The 22340-nt window shown below is 33.5% G+C and overlaps 1 protein-coding gene across 1 annotated transcript in view; it reads right to left on the reverse strand.

The window, feature by feature from the left end:
* Positions 1 to 22340, reverse strand: part of REDIC1 (regulator of DNA class I crossover intermediates 1) — a 72949-nt gene that overhangs the window by 45299 nt on the left and 5310 nt on the right. Inside the window, 4 exon segments of the mRNA XM_060166231.1 lie at positions 11435 to 11545; positions 13753 to 13958; positions 18148 to 18196; positions 18605 to 18737. Coding sequence (XP_060022214.1) covers positions 11435 to 11545; positions 13753 to 13958; positions 18148 to 18196; positions 18605 to 18737 — 499 coding nt within the window.

The raw sequence follows: 22340 nt of genomic DNA on the forward strand, positions 1-22340 counted from the left end.
GTACTCAAAGACATTTTTCAAAAAGAAGAGAACAATAAAGACTTAAAAATATACGAGATGAATTAATCACCAGCAGACCCACACTATAAAAAATGTTACAGAAAGTCTTTTAAACAGAAGGAAAATGTCACCAGATGTAAATCTAGAGCTGCACAAAATAATGAAGACCACCAAAAATGATAAATTTGAACTGAATATAAAAAATTGTTTTCTTATTTTTTAACTCTCTCTAAAACAAAAAGAACAATAATGGATTTATAACATATATATAAGTAAAATGTATGAATACAACAACACAAAGGCTAAAGGAAAGAAACAGAAGCATACCATTATAAGTCTCATATTATATTTGAATTGGCATAATATAACTTGAAGACAGTCCATGATAAATTAAATATATACTATAAAATCTAAAGCAATCACTGAAAAACAAAAAACAGAGTTATATCTAATAAGCCAACAAAAGGGATAAATTAAGTCATACAAAATACTCAAAAGGCAGAAAAAGAGGGAAGGGGAACAAAATTATATGGGACAAATAAAAAACAAATAGCAAGAGAACAGACTTAAACCCAACCATATCAATTGTCACATTAAATGTAAATGATATTCTTAACAGTAATACATTTCAATAAATTTGAAAGGATTCAAATCACATAAAGCATCTTCCTTGTCCACAATATAATTAATTTAGAAAGATAACAGAAAAGCCTTGAGGTTTCTAGGAACCAAACAACAAACTTCTAAATAATTAATGGATTGTAAATGAAATCAAAAGGAAAATTATAATTTTTTTAACTGAATGAAAATTAACACATATCAAACTTGTAGGATATAGCAAAAGCAGTGGTTAATGGGAAACTGATAGCACTAAACACACACACACACACACACACACACACACACACACACACACACACACAGAAAAGAAAAAATGGTCTCAAATCAATGACCTCAGCTTTCACCTTTAGAAACCAGAAAAAAAAGAGCAAATTAAATCCAAATTAAATAGACAAATGGAAATAAAAGCAGAATTCAATGAAATGAATATTAGAAAAATAAGAAATATGTGAAATTGAAAGTTAATTCGTTTAGAAGATAAGTAAACTTGGTAAGTCCCTAATCAGAATAATCAGGAGAAAAAAGGAGAAGATGTTATCAATGAGAGAAAAGACATCACTACAGATGTTAAAGATGTTAAATGCATTGTAAGGGGATATTATGAATAACTTCAAGTCAATAAATTCTACAACAGATTAAATGAATACTTTTTTCATTCAATACAAATTATCAAATCTCACTAAAAATAATCTGACTAGCCTGTATCTAGTAAGAAATGAAATTTATAGTAAAAAATAAACATTCCCACAAAAAGAACTCCTCAGTGATGAACTCTGCCAGACATTTAAGGAGTAAATTATACCAAAGCTACACAAACTTTCAGAAAATTACATAGGAGGGGTTACTTCCCAACTCATTCTATGACATTGGCATTAGGCTGATATCAAAATCAGACCAAGATATTAAAATAAAAAGAAACCTAGAAAACAATATCTTTCAAAAATTCCTAACAAAATTTTAGCAAATCAAATCCAAGAATGCATAACCAGGATAGCATGCTGTGACCAAGTGGGGTTTATCTCAGGAACACAAGACTGATTTAACATTAAAAAAATTAATCTATGAGGAGCAGGACCTCTGGAATTGATAGAGAAACTTGGCAAATTCTTCCCAACTCTAAGCAACAACAGAACCAAATAACATTTGCAAAAAAAACTATTTCAGAATCTGGGGAGTGACCAAAGGTATACAATAAACTGAGAAGGAGGTAAAACTACTAAACCTTAGTAGGAAAAGTGGGAGTCTGTGGAGTTTTAGCCTTGGGCTGCTTCCCTCCATCCCCAGCTCCATGGCTGGTAGCACTACCAAGGCTAGGCAGTTTGGAGGTGGGTATGGGGGAGCCCCATGACCAGGGAATTTGTCAAAATCGATCATTATCTTGGTGGCAGACCATCAGGATAGGCTAACATTGCAGCTGCCTAAGGCTATAATACTTGGAGAAAGCAAAAAACGATCAAGAAATTTCATGGAGAGATCTAGAAAACAAATACGTTTTCATAAACTCTCAGCCATCACTGGTGGTCTGGAAAGCTGCAAACATGTATAAGGCTGTGAGCACACACAGAAGAGAGCAATCAGAAAAAATATGTAAAAAATATTTGAAAAATTAATGACTGAATTTTTTCCAAATTTTGTAAAAACAATAAGAAGTCCACAGATCCAAGACGCTCAGCGCAGTCCAAATACAAGAAATAGAAAACAAACATCCTAACCCTAATGGAGAGAAAGCCACCATAAAAAATCTGTGGTAGAGAATCCACGATAAAAGAATCTTAAAAACAGAAAATTATATTATGTACACAGATATTTAGATAAGAATGACAGCAAACTTCTGGTTGGAAACAATGCCACTCAAAGACATTTTTCAAAATGTCTTTGAAAAATAACACTCATCCTGGCTGAATGTGAGGTATCCACTCATACCTGGCTGAATGTAAGGTCTTATGCCCAGGAGGAAGTCTTATTAGCTCAAGGTGTTTAAACACAACCTTCAACTAATCATTGGTTGACCTCTAAGCACTGCTTTACAGATTTAAATGTCAAATATTTAAATGAAAAATATTTAAATGTCAAAATATTTAAATGTCAAAAATTTAAATGAAAAATATCAAATCAATAAGTTAAGCTTACACCTTAAGAAACTAGAAACAAAAGGAGGCCAAACTAAATCCAAAGTAAGTAGAAAAAGAAAATGATAAACATTAGGGCAGAAATGGAATAGAAAAAAAAATAGAGAAAATTGATGAAACTCAAAACTTAGCAAATAAAATTAGCAAATCTTTAGTTATACTGACCAAGAAAAAAAGTAGAAAAGACACAGATCTGGAATTAAACAGGTTAAACAAGGATATCAACACTTACTTTATAGAAATTAAAAGGATTTCAAGGGAATACTATGAACAACTTTATGCAAACAAATTATACAACTTAGATGAAATGGATGAATTCCTATAAAAACACACATTAACACAAAGTACTCAAGAAGAAATTTTAAAATCTGATTAGACCTATAACAACTAAAAATAAAAAGAATTATTAGTTAAATGTCTTTCCACTAAGAAAAGGCCAGGTGCAAAAATACTTAAAGAAGAAATAACCAGTCCTCCACAAATTCTTCCATTAAATAGAGGAGGAAATGCTTTCCAACTTGTTCTATGAAGCCAGAAGTATTACTCTGTTACCAAAGCCAGACAAAGACATCAAAGGAAAAGAAAAATTCAGACCAATATTTCCCATGAATATAGATGTAAAAATCATTAAAAAATTAGCAAAATAAATCCAGCATTTTATGAAATGGGTTCTGTAACATAATTAAGCAGCCTTTATCGCAGGAAGGCAAGGTGGTTTAACATTTGAAAATAAGGTAATATATATATATTAATAGAATAAAGAAAAAAAACTACATGATAATCTCAAGGGACACAGAATGAGCATTTGGCAAAAATCCATGATAAAAACTTTCAATAAACTAGGAATAGAGGGCAACCTGACAAAGGGCACCTACAAAAAACCTAAAGCTAATATCATTCTTAACAGTGAAAGGTTAAATGCTTTTCCCTAAGACTCAGAACAATGTAAACATGCTCACTCTTGCCACTGCTATTCAGCACTGTATTAGAGGTTCAAGTCACTGCAGTCAGGCAACAAAAAGCAAAAGGCATTCAGATTGAAAGGGGAAAGGTAAAAATATCTATATTTATAGACAGCATAATCCAATATGGTGAAAATCCTAAAGAACTCATAAAACTACTAGTAGAACTAATAATACAGCAAGGTCAAAGGATACAATTTCAATATACAAAATTGTATAACTATATACTAGCAATGAATAATCCAAAAATAATATTAACAAAATAATTGCAAAGATATTGGCCTGTAATTTTCTTTTCTGGTAGTGTCTTTGTCTGGTTTTGGTATCAGAGTGATGGTGATGGCTTCATAGAATGTCTTTGGGAGTGTTCCTTCCTCTTCAATCTTTTGGAAGAGTTTGAGAAGGATCAGTACAAGTTCTTTGTATGTTTGGTAGAATTCACCTGTGAAGCCATCTGGCCCTGGACTTATGTTTGTAGGGAGTTGTTTCTTGTTTTTGTATTTTTAATTACAGATTCTATTTCATTTCTAGTGATTGGTCTGTTCAAGTTATCATTTTCTTCTTGACTCAGTCTTGACAAGCTGTATGTTTCTAGAAAGTTGTCCATTTCTTCTAGGTTGTCAAATTTGTTGGCATATAATTGTTCATAGTAATCTCTTATGGATTTTTGTATTTCTGTGGTATCAGTTATGATTTCTCCTTTCATTTCTTATTTTCATTATTTGGGTTTTCTCTCTTTTCTTCGTGAGCCTGGCCAGAGGTTTGTCAATTTTGTTTACCCTTTCAAAGAAGCAACTCTTGGTTATACTGATTTTTTCCTATTGTTTTTAATCTCTATTTTATTTATTTCCTCTCTGATTTTTATTATCTGCTTTCTTCTGCTAACTTTAGGTTTTGTTTGTTCTTCTTTTTCTAATTCTTTTAGGTGGTGGGTTAGGTTGTTTATTTGACATTTGTCTTGTTTCTTAAAGAAGACCTGTACTGCTATGAACTTTCCTTTAAGAACTGCTTTTACTGCATCCCATAGATTTTGTTTGGCTGTGTTTGCATTGTCATTTGCCTCAAGGCATTTTAAAATTTCTTCCTTGATTTCATCATTGATCCATTGGTTTTTTAGTAAAAAGAAAATTACAGGCCAATATCTTTGATGACTATAGATGCAAAAATTTTCAACAGAATATTAGCAAACCAAATCCAACACATAAAAAAGATCATACACCATGACCTAGTTGGATTCATCTCAGGGTCACAAGGATGGTTCAACATATGCAAATTAATCAATGTGATACACCACATCAACCAAAGAAAAGATAAAAACCACATGATCATCTCAATAGATTCAGAAAAAGCATCTGATAAAATTCAACATCCATTAATGATAAAAACCCTTACAAAAGTGGGTATAGAGGGAACTATCTCAACATAATAAAAGCTTTTTATGACAAACCCACAGCCAATATAATACTCAATGGTGAAAAGCTGAAAGCCTTCCCGCTAAAATGTGGAACAAGACAAGGATGCCCACGCTCATCACTTCTCTTCAACATAGTATTGGAAGTCCTAGCCACAGCAATCAGAAAAGAAAAAGAAATAAAAGGTATTCACATTGGTAGGGAAGAGGTAAAATTGTCATTATATGCAGATGACATGATATTATATATAGAAAACCCTAAAGACTCCATACAAAAACTACTAGAATTGATAAATTCAGCAAGGTAGCAGGATACAAGATTAACACACAGAAATCAGTTGAATTTCTTTATACTAACAATGAAATATCAGAAAGGGAATGTAAAAAAAATCAATACCTTTTAAAATCACATAAAAAACACACAAAACTTAGGAATCAACCTCACCAAGGAGGTGAAAGACATATGTTGAGAACTACAAAACATTAATAAAGGAAATCTTAAAAATAATGCAAAGAAATGGAAAGATATCCCATGTTCTTGGAATGGAAGAATTAATACTGTTAAAATGGCCACACTACTCAAAGCAATCTACAGATTTAAGGTGATCTCTATCAAATTACCCATGACATTTCTCACAGAACTAGAACAAATAATCCTAAAATTTATATGGAACCATGGGAGACCCAGAATTGCCAAAACAATCCTGAGGAAAAAGAACAGAGCAGGAGACATGACCCTCCCAGACTTCAGACAATACTACAAAGCTACAGTAATCAAAACAGTGTGGTATTGGCACAAAAACAGACATATGGATCAATGGAACAGAATAGAGAGCCCAGAAATAAACCCACACGCTTATGGACAATTAATCTTTGACAAAGGAGGCAAGAATACACAATAAAAGACAGTCTCTTCAGCAAGTAGTATTGGGAAATTTGGACAGCCACATGTAAATAAATGAAGTTAGAACACACCCTCACACCATACACAAAAATAAACTCAAAAATGGCTTAAAGACTTAAATATAAGACAAGACACCATAAAACTCCTAGCAGAGAACATAGTTATAACATTCTCTGACATAAATTGTACCAGTGTTTTCTTAGGTCAGTCTCCCAAGGCAATAGAAATAAAAGCAAAAATAAACAAATGGGATCTTATCAAACTTGTAAGCTTTTGCACAGCAAAGGAAACCATAGCAAAATGAAAAGACAAACTATGGATTAGGAGAAAATATTTGCAAATAATACAACTGACAAGGGCTTAATTTCCAAAATATACAAGCAGCTCCTACAATTCAGTAACAACAAAAAAATAACCCAATCAAAAAATGGGCAGAAGACCTAAATAGACAATTCTCCAAAGACGACATACATATGGCCAATAGGCACACGAAAATATGCTCAACATTGCTAATTCTTAGTGAGATGCAAATCAAAACTACAATGAAGTATAACCTCACACCATTCAGAATGGCCATCATTAAAAAGGCTACAAATAAATGCTGGTGAGGTTGTGGATAAAAGGGAACCCTCCTACGCTATTGGTAGGAATGTAATTTGGTACAGCCACTCTGGAAAACAGTACGGAGTTTCCTCAAAAAACCTAAAAATAGAGTTGCCATATGATCTAGCAATCCCATTTCCTGGCATATACCCAGAAAAAAATATAATTCAAAAAGATACCTGCACTCCTATATTCATAGCAGCACTACTTACAATAGCCAAGACATGGAAACAACCTAAATGTCCACTGATGGATGAATGGATTAAGATATATATGTAATGGAATATCAGTCAGCCATAAAAAAGAATAAAATAATGCCACTTGCAAAAACATGGATGGACCTAGAGATTATCACACTAAGTGAAGTAAGTCAGAAAGAGAGAGACATACCATATGATATCACTTATATGTGGAATCTAAAATATGACACAAATGAACATATCTATGAAACAGAAACAGACTCACAGACATAGAGAACAGACTTGTGGTTGCCAAGGGGCTGCTGGGGGGGAGGGAAGGATTGGGAGTTTGGGATTAGTAGATGCAAACTATTATATATAGGATGGATAAACAACAAGGTCCTACTGTACAGAACAGGGAACTATATTCAATATCCTGTGATAAACCATAATGGAAAAGAATATGGAAAAGAATATATATATATGTGTGTATATATATACACATATATATGTATGTGTGTGTATAACTGAGTCATTTTGCTGTACAGCAGAAATTAACACAGTATAAATCAACTATACTTCAATAAAACTTAAAAAAAAGAAAATAATTCCCATCACAACAACATAAAATGAATTAAATATGTAGGAATAAATTTAACAATATAACCATGAGGCTTATACATTGAAAACTACTGTACATTACTGAGAAAAATTAAAGAAGATTAAATAAAATAGAGTATTATTCAGCCATAAAAAGAAAATCCTGGGCCTCCCTGGTGGCACAGTGGTGGAGAGTCCACCTGCTGATGCAGGGGACACAGGTTTGTGCCCTGGTCCGGGAAGATCCCATATGCCATGGAGCAGCTGGGCCCGTGAGCCATGGCCGCGGAGCCTGTGCGTCCGGAGCCTGTGCTCCGCAACAGGAGAGGCCACAACAGTGAGAGGCCCGCGTACCGCAAAATAAAAAAAAAAAAAAGAAAATCCTTCTATTTGTGACAACATGAAAGAACATGGAGGATATTTTGCTAAGTGAAAAGTCAGACACAGAAAGATAAATACTGTATATCTTACTTATATGTAGAATCTAAAAAGCCAAACTCAAAAATGCAGAGAGTAGAATGGTGGTTGCCAGGGGCTGGGAAGTGGGAGAAATGGGAAATATTGGTCAAAGGGTACAAATTTCTAGTTATAAGATGAATAAGTTCTGGGGATCTAGTGTACAGCATGGTGACTATAGTTCTTAATACTATATTTACACTGGAAATTTGTTGAGTAGATCTTAAGTGGTCTTACCACACATACAATAATGGTAACTATGTGAGGTGATGGATGTGTTAATTAGCTTGATTGTGGTAATCATTTCAAAATGTGTATGTATATTAAATCATCACAGTGAACACTTTAAATATATATAATTTTTATTTGTCAGTTATGTCATTAAAGCTGGAGAGAAAGAAAATCACACTTCAAACACACTGGAAGGCTCTCTCATGTCCCTCCAAGTCCATACCTCTCAAAAGTAACCACCATTCTGATTACTGTTGCTATACATTATTTTAGCCTGTCTTTGAGCTTCATTTAAATTGAATTATACAATGGTTCTCTTTTTGTGTTGAGATTTATTCATGTTCTTGCTTGCTATTACATACATTAGCAGTCCATTCTTTTTCTTTTCCATGTACTATTCCATTACATGAATATTATATAATATTCTATTCTTAATGGACTTCTGGGTTAGTTGAAGTTTGGGGCTATTAAGAATAAAGCTCCTATGACATACAGAAAAATCGATTAGGAGAAACATTTCATGCTCATGGATTGGAAGAATCACTTTGTTAAAATTGTTAAATTTGATTGTTAAAATGTTAAAATTTCTCCCAAATTGATCTATAGATTCAACACAATCCCTATAAAAATCCAATTAAAGTTTTTTTTTCCCCAGAAACTGACCGGGTGATCCTAAAACTTATATGAAAATGCAAAGGGCTAAGACAACCTAAAACATTTTTGAAAAAGAAGAACAAATTGGAGGACTAATACAAGTCCCAATTTCAAAACTTATACTAAAGCTTTAGTATACAGTGTGACAAACAAAGATAGACATGATTGATAAATAAAACAGAATTGAGATTACAGGGAAAACAAAACATATTTTTGGTCAATTAATTTTCAACAAAAGTCTCAAAGCACTCAGTGGGGAGAAGTTATTCTTCTCTTTCCACAAATGCAAATGGTGAAATTAAATCCTTACCTCACACCATACATAATAATTAACTCAAAAATATTAGATTGAGGGGCTTCCCTGGTGGCACACTGGTTGAGAGTCTGCCTGCCGATGCAGGGGACGCGGGTTCATGTCCCGGTCCGGGAGGATTCCACATGCCATGGAGTGGCTGGGCCCGTGAGCCATGGCCGCTGAGCCTGTGCGTCCGGAGCCTGTGCTCCGCAACGGGAGAGGCCTGCGTACCGCAAAAAAAAAAAAAAAAAAAAATTAGATTGAGGGCTTACCTGGTGGCGCAGTTGTTAAGAATCCGCCTGCCAATGCAGGGGACATGGATTCAAGCCCTGGTCCAGGAAGATCCCCATATGCCACGGAGCAACTAAACCCATGCGCCACAACTACTGAGCCTGTGCTCTAGAGCTCACAAGCCACAACTACTGAACCCATGTGCCACAGCTACTGAGGCCTGTGTGCCTAGAGCCTGTGCTCCACAACAAGAATAGCCACCGCAATGAGAAGCCTGTGCACCTCAACAAAGAGTAGCCCCCGCTCGCCGCAACTAGAGAAAGCTTGCACACAGCAATGAAGACCCAAAACAGCTAAAAATAAATAAATAAAATAAATTTAAAGATAAAATAAAATAAAAAATATTAGATTGAAAACTACAAGACAGAAGAAAACATAAGAGACAATCTTCCTGGCCTTGTCTTAGGCAAAGATTTGTTAACTTTGACACCATATGCATGATTCATAAATTAAAAAATTAATAAGTGTGATTTCATCAAAATTAAAACCTTTGTAAAAAAGTTTGGTGTCAAAAAGACACCATTAAGAAAACGAAAAGGGTAAGCATTTCACCAAAGATACATAAATGGCTAGGAAGCACATGAAAAGATGCTAACATCATTAGTCATTAGGGAGGGAAATGCAAAATTAAAACCCCAATGAGACACCATTACATGTTGACTAGAATGGTGTAAATTTAAAAAAACTGATTGTACCAAGTGTTGTCAAGTATGTGTTGCAAATGGAACTCTCACTCATTGCTCATGGGAATGTAAAAATGACACAAATCACTTGGGAGAACAGTTTGTCAGTTTCTTGAAAAGTTAAACATACACCTACCATATGACCCAGCTATTCCACTTGTAAATATTTACCCAAAATAAATGAAAGCATATGTCCAAACGAAGATTTCAGTATCAATGTTCATAGTAGCTTTATTTGGAATAGCCAAAACTGGGAGAAAAACATCCAAATGTCCATCAACAGATGAATAAATTGTGCTATGTCCATACAATGGAATACTACTCAGCAATAAAAAGAAACAGACATTGATATATACAATAAACAATATAGATGAATCTCAAAATAATTATGCTGAGTGAAAAAAGCTAAACAAAAAAAAGGGAGAACATATTGTATGATGCCACTTAAAGACTAATCAATAGTGACAGAAAGCAGATCAGCAGTTGTCTTGGGATGGGAGTAAGGGATGTGAAGTGACCAGAAGAAGCGATTACAAAGGTGCCCAAGAAACTACTGGAGATGATAAATAAGTTCATTATTTTTAACACAGGTCAAAACTTATTGAAGTGCACATTTCAGATAAGTTCACTTTGTTGTACGTTGCTTATACATTAATAAAGTTGTAAAAAAAATTTATCTCAGGACAAAGAGAAAACAAAAAGAACTGTTTTGTGGCTATTACAATTCTCCAGGCAAGAAGCAGTGGTTGCTTAGACTGGGATGGAACCCTTTGAGATGAAAATGTAAGTAAATAATTTTAAAGTTTATCAGAATACAGAAATGACAATACTTTGTTGGTGAAATGTATATTGGAAGATGAAGAAAAGGAAGGAATCGAGGACAACTTTTATTTTGGCTTAAGCAGCTGAGTGAATAGTGTTGCCTTTTACTACCATGAAGAAGATGGGTAGGATTACAGAGTCAAGGTTTCTCACCACAATTACCAAGAGTAATTCAAACTGGTTTGACAAGTTCAATGGATTTAAAACAAATAACTAGGGTTTATATACAGACATCTAGAAAATAAAAATAAGACACTGATCAACAATCATAAATATGAAAAAGAAATTAATATGATACGACACAGCAAAAGAAGCAAGTAAGTCATGGAGATTATAAAACAGGTACAAAACACCTTGGTTCCAAATATGTTTTAAAATAAATAAATGAAAGGTAAATGTGCACATTAGAAAATAATTACTTATAAGTGTTTTAGTGAAATGCTACATTTTACTGATAGTGTTTTTTTTCTAGAAGTAATATTTAGGTCTGCTTACATTTCTAACAAAAGATATTTGTATCTATTAAAAGTCAAATTAATAATTCAAGGAAAGAATGCTACAGGTTCTTTATTACGTTCAACATCTTTGCTTACCTGTTTAATCTTTCAACTAATGGTCCAAATTGTGCTGTTTCATATGATGGACTGAAAGTATCTTGACTTTCATTTAATTTAGAAACCAAGGAATTAGAATAATTAACACTACTGAGCTGCAAAAAGAAAGGAAGAGCCTGCCAAAGTGGTAAATGTACATATATACAAGTTAAATTATTTATCACAAATGCCATTTAAGTGAACATATATATACAAAAATGTATTATTTTAGTCTAAAATAAAGTAATTGTGTCCTAATTGAAAACAAAATAAATACTGTTATAACAATGAAAGCAATATCAGTATTTGAGTAATTATTGAAATAACAGGGTTGATACTATGGTCAGCTAAACATTTTCTCAGAGATTAAAAAAAAAATTAAAAAAATACCCAGTACACCAGGATCTTGAGTAAATAAAAGTTAAATTTCTCTGACAAAAAATACATTCTCTCTCCCAAGAAAACAGCTATACTTATCTCAGTTTTTCCATTTACTGAGTAATTTTATACTGCTACTTTAATATTTCCAAATATCAAATATTTGAATACAAAATGGAGAAAGTGTTGGAAGACTATTGTGAAAAGCAGTTGAGATAATCCATTTATTAATGTGGAAAGTACCATATAAATATATTATATTGGCCCAGCACTAATCTATCCAGCAACAATAGTTTATATCTGTAGTATATATTTATCTACAAGTCATCAAACATAGAAATGACAAGTCCAAAGACAATCAGTGACAGAAATAGGAAAAAAAGAGGGGGAGACAAGAAGAGATACTGAAAGTCTTAAAAAAAAAAAAGGTCTGAAGTCAGGGAGAGCTGAAAATAAAGTCTGATAATACATCTCACATCTCAGCCTCAGAGAGACAGTGACAGAGGTGCAGAGACAAAGGTGCATCCCTTGAAGTGAGAAACAAACAAACAAATCAAAAGAGAAGGGAATATTATATATGGGCTCAAATACTACTTTTCTAGGGAAGTGAGAAGTGAGCCCCAAAACACTTTTTCTTCTAAAATGTTTTTTCAACTCAATTTCTTTTTTATCATATAATTTCATTTTAATTCTTCTCACTTTTCTTGAAATCCCTCCAAATGAACTATTAAATACTTCATTAAATGGTCACAATGTGACAATATGCCTTGGACAGAGACATTAAACTCTCTTTTTCTCTTCTGTCATATTAAGAATAACATTATTTACCCCTCTGGAGATAATCACTAACCTGCAGTCTATAAGTAGGAGATTACAGAGCATTTCATTCTCTAGCCTATAAACTGATCTAGGATGCAAGTTTTAGTCTTATAAAATACAAACTGAATGGGTACTTGGATGTTTTTCACTGCATCTTTCAAAAATTATTGGGTGCTCAAATTAATAAGGCTAACACATATCACTGAAACATAATACTTCATTTTATCTCTTCTGAAAAACAGAAAACATACTTTAATAAAATTGAATCATGTTATATATTATATATAACTATAATATAGCATGATATATAACTATAATTTATAAATTTATAATTATAAATTAATTTAAAAATAATAACTACATAAATATGGCATAAAACTACTGCATGCTAAAAATGGGAGAAATTCAAATTAAATATTCCTATTAATAAGACAGTGTTTATACAACCATTTTCCTATCATTATACATTAGTAATCTTTAATAATTTTATTTTTAAACTCTATATAAATTTAATAAAAAATCATTTCTTGGTATGTTCTATGGCAGATATATTTCAGAATTTTAAATTTTGGACATTTTCATATTTTTACTTTAGAGTACACAATGATTGAACAATATTTTAGCACTACACATCTCTATATAAATATATTTGTATAATTATAATTGAAGTGCATATAACGTTGTTATCTGACAAATCATAAAAAGAATCAAGCCATCACAACTCATACTTTAACAGGCTACTATGATATCACTGAGATTATGTACTGCTATTCACAAGAGCCTTTCCATAACATGTCTACCGGGCCACCATTACATCACCAACTAGATATTTACTGTGATTACAATCATACTACTATATAACACACTGAACGATTTTCAATTTCACTATCAATTTTATAAAAAATGATTTTTTTCAAAGATTTTTAAAGAACACTCCAGTTTTTGGATTCATAATCTTCTACAGTGCAGAGAATTAAGTTTTTGACCTTTGAGGAACAATTACACTTAATTTATATCTTATTTTAGCTATAACTATAGCAATTCGCAACTAATATTTTTAAATCTATAAAAAGAGAAAGGAATATATCATAAAAATATAATAATATCAAAATGCTAAGAACTCGTGATCCAAAGATATCTGTTCATTCTGCTTCTCTTCATATGCAACTTTCTGAAGACTAGGTGTTATTCTGGGAATGAAATTTAGTTTTGTAATATTTCTATTGGAAGATAATTCAGCTGAAAAAGATGGTGGAGTGAAACTGCAGTTTTCTGTTCTGTTGAATTGAGGTTCAAACATTCTATATGAGTCCATGACTTGTGATGACTATATGAAAGAAGATACAATAATTTGGTTTGCCAAAATGTGAAAACCAGAGAAGATGAAAGTGAAAATAGAAGTGCAAAAAGATCATGGGTTGCAGAAAAAGTCCCAAGGAAAGGCAAGCCCATCAGTAATGGACAAGAGAGGTTATCAACTAAGATTATACTTAAGAGCTCCTTTTCATTTGCCTTTATCACACTTGGTCCCCTCCATCCTCAAGCCCCATTCTCCTACATGCCATCTCCTAAAGATGGGAAACCTGAGTTTCATTAACCCACATTACAGGTGAAAAAATTTCCAAGAGATTTTAGTGTCACTGTTGTTATCTTTCTCTAGTATAACTTTAGCAATTCAAAGGAAAGAAAGGGTAATGAATAATATAGCCTTAGACCTTAATATTTCAAGCTTTAATCACAATCTGTGCATTTTCTAATTGATTAAAATTTTATTTGCTAAAAGTAGTTCTAAGAGGGAAGTTTATAGTGATACAAGTTTACCTCAGGAAACAAGAAAAACCTCAAACAACCTAACCTTACACCTGAAGCAACTACAGAGAGAAGAACAAACAAAACCCAAAGTTAGTAGAAGGGAAAAAAATCATAAAGATCAGAGCAGAAATAAATGGGATAGAGACCAAGAAAACAATAGAAAAGATCAATGAAATTAAAAGCTGGTCCTTTGAAAAGATAAACAAAATTGATAAACCTTTAGCCAGACTCATAAAGAAAAAGGGGAGGGCACCCAAAGCAATAAAATTAGCAATGAAAAAGAAGTTACAACCAACACCACAGAAATACAAAGGACCATAAGAGACTGCTACAAACAACTATATGCCAAGAAAATGGACAACCTAGAAGGAATGTACAAATTCTTAGACAGGTACAATCTTCCAAGACTGAACCAAGAAGAAATAGAAAATATGACAGACCAATCATAAGTACTGAAATTGAATCTGATTTAAAAACTCCCAACAAACAAAAGTCCAGGACCAGATGACTTAACAGGAGAATTCAGCCAAATATTTAGAGAAGAGTTAACATCTACCCTTCCGAAACTATTCCAAAAAATTGCAGAGAAAGGAACACTTCGAACTCATTCTATGAGGCCACCATCACCCTGATACAGAAACCAGACAAAGATACCTTCAAAAAAGAAAATTACAGGCCAATATCACTGATGAACTTAGATACAAAAATCCTCAACAAAATATTGGCAAATCGAAACCAACAATACATTAAAAGGATCATACACCATGATCAAGCGGGATTTATACCAGGGATGCAAGGATTTTTCAATATCCACAAATTAATCAGCATGATACACCACATTAACAAACTGAAGAATAAAAACCATATGATCATCTCAATAAATACAGAAAAAGCTTTTGATAAAATTCAACATCCCTTGATGATAAAAACTCTCCAGAAAGTGGTCATAGAAGAAACATACCTCAACATAATAATGGCCATATATGACAAACCCACAGATAACATCATACTCAACAGTGAAAAGCTGAAAGCATTTCCTCTAAGATCAGGAACAAGACAAGAATGTCTACTCTTGTGGACACAGTTTCTGTCTTTTTTTAAAAGTTCCAAACATAAGCTATATCATATGATATTTATTCAACACAGTTTTAGAAGTCCTAGCCATGGCAATCAGAGAAGAAAAAGAAATAAAAGGAATCCAGACTGGAAAACAGAAAGTAAAACTGTCACTGCACATGACATGATACTATACATAGAAAATCCTAAAGATGATACCCAAAAACTACTAGAGCTCATCAGTGAATTCGGTAAAGTTGCAGGATACAAAATTAATATATAGAAATCTGTTCCATTTCTATATGCTAACAATGAAAGATCAGAAAGAGAAATTAAGGAAACAATCCCATGTACCATTGCATCACAAAGATTAAAATATCTAGGAATAAACCTACCTAAGAAGGCAAAAGACCTGTACTCTGAAAACTATAAGACACTGATGAAAGAAACTGAAGGTGACACAAACAGTTGGAAAGATACACTGTGTTCCTGGATTGGAAGAATTAATGTTGTTAAAATGACTGCACTGTCCAAGGCAATCTACAGATTCAATGCCAGCCCTACCAAATTACCAATGGAATTTTTCACAGAATTAGAACAAAATTTTAAAAAATTTGTATGGAAACACAAAAGACCCCAAATAGCCAAAGCAATCTTGAGAAAGAAAAACAGAGCTGGAGTAATCAGTCTCCCTAACTTCAGACTACAAAGCTACAGTATTCAAAACATATGGTACTGGTACAAAAACAGACATATAGATCAATGGAACAGGACAGAAAGCCCAGGCACCTATGGCTAATTAATCTATGATAAAGGAGGCAAGAATATACAATGGAGAAAAGACAGTTTCTTCAGTAAGTGGTGCTGGGGAACCTGGACAGCTACATGTAAAAGAATGAAATTACAACATTCTCTAATACAATGTAAAAAATAAACTCAAAATGGATTAAAGACCTAAATGTAAGATTGGATACTATAAAACTCCTAGAGGAAAACATAGGCAGAACACTCTTTGACATAAATCACAGCAATATCTTTTTGGATCCATCTCTTGGAATAATGGAAATAAAAACAAAAATAAACAAATGGGATCTAATTAAACTTAAACGCTTTTGCAGCAAAGCAAACCATAAAAAAATCAAAAGACAACCTACAGAATGGGAGAAAATATTTGCAAGTGATGAGACTGATAAGGGATTAATTTCCAAAATATACAAACAGCTCATACAGCTCAACAGCAAAAAAAACAAATAACCTATCAAAAACTGGGTAGTAGATCTAAATAGACATTTCTCCAAAGAAGACATACAGGTAGACAAAAGACACATGAAATGATGCTCAACATTGCTAATTATTTGAGAAATGAAAATCAAAACTACAATGAGGCATCACCCCAACACCGGTCAGAATGGCCCTTAAAAAGTCTACAAACAATAAATGCTGGAGAGGGTGTGGAGAAAAGGGAACCCTCCTACACACTGTTGGTTGGAATGTAAACTGATACAGCCACTTTGGAGAACAGTATGAAGGTTCCTTAAAAACTAAAAATAGAGCTACCATATGATCCTGCAATCCTACTCCTGGGCATATATCTGGGGAAAACCATAATCCGAAAAGATACATACACCCAAATGTTCTTTGCAGCACTATTTACAATAGCTGAGATGTGGAAGCAAACCTAAATGTCTACAAATAGATAAATGGATAAAGAAGATGTGGTTTATAGTTACAATGGAATATTACTCATCCATAAAAAAGAATGAAATAATGTCTTTTGCAGCAACATGGACAGACCTAGAGACTACCAGACTAAGTGAAGTCAGACAGAGAGAGACAAATATCATATGATATAGCTTATATGTGGAATAAAAAAAAAAGATACAAATGAACTTATCTACAAAACAGAAATAGACCCACAGACATAGAAAACAAACTTACAGTTACCAAAGTGGAAAGGGAGGGGGGAATAAACTAAGAAGTTGGAATTAATGTATACACACTAGTATATACAGAATGGATAATCAACAAGTCCTACTGTATAGCACAGAAAAATACACTCAATATTTTGTAATAACCTATAAGGGAAAAGAATCTGAAAGAGAATATATATATATACACACACACACACATACATACATATATATATATAACTGAGTCACTGTGTTGTACACCTGAAACTAACATGACATGCAAATCAACTATATTTCAATTTAAAAAAATAAAAATGTTTAAATTAAAAATTATTTGCTAAAAAATAATCATTTGCAATACTTTAAAAAATAATCTTAGAAACAATGTGAATATTGAAAATCACAATTTGATGTAAAATAAAATAATCTGATCACTATGTTTGAAGAGATGAATTACTCAATGATCACATGAACCCAAAGTAGGAATCTCCTAATGAATTATCCTTTGCAGTTTGTAACAAGCAGAATCAAATGTTATGCACATGTAGGCCTAGTCTACTTTACCAGAACTCCAAATTGTTTCTCATAAGCAATCAGTTAAAATATTTTAATGTATAGGTTCCTTACATTAAAAACTTTTAAAAGAATAATTTTAAGGACTATAATTTTCTCCAGTATTTGAAAAATTTATATCATTTGGTGGCATGTCACAATTGTCAAAAAAAAAAAAAAACTCACCTGAACTGGATCAAATTCTTCCTTGCTGCTTAGTCTTTGATAGTATATACTAACGAAAATAAAATTTTAAGGTTAAAAATATAGCTGGCAATAAAATTGACCATCTTTTTATATCTATTTAAAATTCATACTGTTCTACACAAATACTCGAAAACATATGGAACTCTAAGTAACTCTCTTCATTCCAGGGTTATAATATTACTGAGTTTTCTAAAAATTATATTATTACAAGAGAGACATTTTTATGATAAAGAAAGTGAAACTGTGTACAAAAACTTAGTGTGGACATTTGGTCATTTGATAAAGGTCTTAATAGTTTAATAATATTATAACAGCCGAACAAATAAAAACTGAAGCTTAGAAGGATAAATCCTTTGTACATTTTCCAATGAATAAATGAGTGTTAATAATGACCCATTTTAAATACCTAATAATATACAACTTAGCTAAAACCTACTTGTTTTCTACATCATCAATGCAGAGGTTAGATGGTACACAGGGAGGTGACATTGGAAGCTCTATATCATGCTTTCTTAGGGGCATTTTTATGTCTCTATTCATATTCACGTGGATTGGTTTTCTCACAGTTTCTATAATGAAAAAAATTACAATTACAATTTATAAAAATCTATAAGAATAATAAAATCTTTTAAAAGCGTTGTTTGATATACTATGTTTATTAAATAAATGTACATTTTAGAAATTTACTGAAAACCACCTATATTCTATAGATATATATGCTAGAAGTCATTACAATACTATCACAGTAAGTCAAATCTATCTCTTTTTCTTCATTATCTTATATATTCCTCGTGAAAGGGGCTCTACTCACTTCTACTTTTTACTTCCTCCAAGACTTCCCTGACGCCCAGACTATATCAGATGTTGTCTGATACATTCCCATAAAGCTATATAAGTTCTCTATTATAGCACTTACCATAGTTTGCAGTACTTGATTAACTCTATTTCCCTCACTAGATTTTTAAACTTTATAGAGCAGAATCCTTGTCTCTCTTTATAGAAGAAGTCTCTATTTTGTCTGTTCAGTACTTTTGACAACTCTTCTGTGAAATGCTTTTACACATGCACCAACTATGTAGTTCTAGTGGAGACTTTCTATGTTATAAAACCCTGCCTTTCTGGAAAAAATAATGGGTACCCATCTGACCCAAGAAGAATTAATAATTGTTCCCTCTGGTTATAAGTAATTCTTCCATGGCAGCGTGGATGGGACGGGAGCCTGGGGGAGAATGAATACATATATATGTAGGTTTGAATCGCTTTGCTGTGCACCTGAAACTGTCACAACATTGTTAATCAGCTATACTCCAGTATAAAATAAAAAGTTAAAAAAATAAGTAATTGTTCCAGTGCTGGGCCCTGGCACCAGTAGGGCAAGGCAACATCCCTCCAGTGGAATTTTTTAAAGTTCAGAACCAGAGAAACAGATCTCAGTATTTCCCTGGTAGCAAAACTAGGAGAGATGAGCAATATTAATTTTTTAAGGTAATGTGTTTTTTTGTTTGTTTGTTTTTGCAGTACGCGGGCCTCTCACTGCTGTGGCCTCTCCCGTTGCGGAGCACAGGCTCCGGACGCACAGGCTCAGCAGCCATGGCTCACGGGCCCAGGCGCTCTGCGGCATGTGGGATCCTCCCAGACCGGGGCACGAACCCAGGTCCCCTGCATCAGCAGGCGGACTCTCAAACACTGCACCACCAGGGAAGCCCCTAAGGTAATGTTTTAAGCCTCAATGACGAAGACAGTCTGAGAGAATTAAGCTAATATCTGAAGTGAGAAAGAATCTTGGCTGTATTCAAGTCCCTGATCCAAGCAGTCTCTGAGGCCCGGCTGCACCACAGCCCTTCCTTTTAGTTAAGTGCCTTGGTACCTTCAAGGCTGCTGTAACAGAATACCAGAGTCTGGGTGGATTATAAACAACAGAAATTTAGTTCTCAGTCTGGAGGCTGCGAAGTCCAAGATCAAGGCGCTGGCAGATGTGGTGTCTGGTGAGGGCCTGCTTCCTGTTCACAGTCATCTTCTCACTGTGCCTTCAGATGGTAGAAAGGGAAAGAGAGCTCTCTGGGGTCTCTTTAATAAGGATACAATGCTATCCATGAGGGCTCCACCCTCATGACATTATCACTTCCTAAATGTCCCTCTTGAACATTAGGGATTAAGATTTCAACATATGAGTTTGGAGGGGGGGGGACACAAACATTCATATCACAACAATAAATAAGTATATATTTTTAAATGTCTGTTGTTTGCAGCCATGAGTCCTCACTAATAAAGTCTTGCTTTTGTAGGAGAGTAGAAATATCTCTATCCTCTACCTTTCTAAACTCCCAGCTGGGGCCCCTGTAACAAAACAGGGATTAACAAGAGGAAAACATTCAAATTTACTTAATATAGGTTTTACATAGAAAACTTCAAAAAGAAAATGAAGACCCAAAGAAGTGTTTAAACCTGAGCATTTTAATGCTAGGTTTGACGAACAATGGAAAGTCATAAAGAATGTGATAGGACAAAAAAAGGGTATGAGCAAAGTGTAGTAAACTGGGGGAAACAGCAGTCCCGTTCATTTAGATTCCTCTCAGTGCCCCTCTGTCTTGGAGATAAAGATGTTCCTTTCCTCCAGGTATAGGGTACCTCTCACATGAGAATCCTTCCTGCACATGCTGCTTCTCAAATTCCTTCAGCTTAAAATATTCAAAATGCCAAGGTGCCATATTTTGGGGTATCATGTCCCGACCTTGTCACTTCCTATTCTATTCCCAGCATTCAACACAATACTTATGGTAGGTATTCAGTAAACATATGTTGAATGCATAAGTGAAAAGAAAGTAAGGGAGAAAGAAAATACATAAAGATAAATTCATCATCAGACAGCACATGCAAGAGAACAAAACTGGAACCTTATCTTACACCATACACAAAAATCAACTCAAAATGGATTAAAGCCTTAATTATAAGACCCTAGGGACTTCCCTGGCGTTCCAGTGGTTAAGACTCCACACTCCCAGTGCAGGGGGCAAGGGTTTGATCCCTGGTCTGGGAACTAAGATCCCGCATGCCACATAGCGTGGCCAAAAAAAAAAAAAAGTAAAAATTATAAGACTCGAAACCATAAAACTCCTAGAAGAAAACATAGAGTTTAAGCTCCTTGACCTCCATCTTGGCAATGATTTTTTGGATTTGACAGCAAAACAAAGGCAACTAAAGCAAATATAAACAAGTGAGACTACATTAAACTAAAAAGCTACTGCACAGCAAAAGAAACCATCAACAAAATGAAAAGGCAACCTATGGAATGGGAGAAAATATTTGCAAATCATGTATCTAATAAGGGATTAATATCCACCATATATAAAGAACTCACATAAGTCATTAGCAAAAAAATAAACAATCTAATTTAAAAATGGGCAGAGGACCTGAATAGACATTTTTCCAAAGACATACAAATGGCCAACAGGTGCTCAACATCACTAATCATCAGGGAAATGCAAATCAAAACCACAATAAGACATCTTCTCATACCTGTCAGAAGGACTATTATCAAAAAGAGAAGAGATAACAAGTGTTGACAAGAATGTGGAGAAAAGGGAACCCTTGTGCACTGTAGAATCTTAAAAAAAAAATGTAGAATCACTTACATGTAGAGTCTTAAAAAAAAAAATGTCAAACTCATAGAAACACAGAGTAGAAAAGTGGTTTCCAGGGGCTGGGGATTGGAGAGTAGGGGAAATAGGGAGAGGCTGGTAAAAGGGCACAAACTTTGAGCTGTATGATGATTAAGGTCTGAAGATCTAGTGTAAAATGTGGTGACTATAGTTGATAACACTGTATTATACAAGTGAAGAAAATAAAAGGTAAATTCAACAGACAGATTTACAACAAAAGCTTTTATTCCCAAAGTCCATGAATAACATATTTACTTTTACTACAGTAAAAGTTTTTTACTTGTGTAAACTGCCATCTGTGGAGGGAGAAACAAAAATGGCAGAGAAAGGAAAAGAGGGGATACTAAGAACAGTATGATCAATTTCTATCCATCATTTATGAACTCTCTTACTTCTTTAAGCTCTCATTTTAGCATTTATTTTAAAAATTAAATATCAGACACAAGTTCCCTTTAGAGAAAAAATACTCTGATTAAACTTTTTATTTACTTAAAGAATCAAAGTGCATGCCAA

The sequence above is a fragment of the Lagenorhynchus albirostris genome, chromosome 11 (assembly GCF_949774975.1).
Source record: "Lagenorhynchus albirostris chromosome 11, mLagAlb1.1, whole genome shotgun sequence".
Lineage (NCBI taxonomy): Eukaryota > Metazoa > Chordata > Mammalia > Artiodactyla > Delphinidae > Lagenorhynchus > Lagenorhynchus albirostris.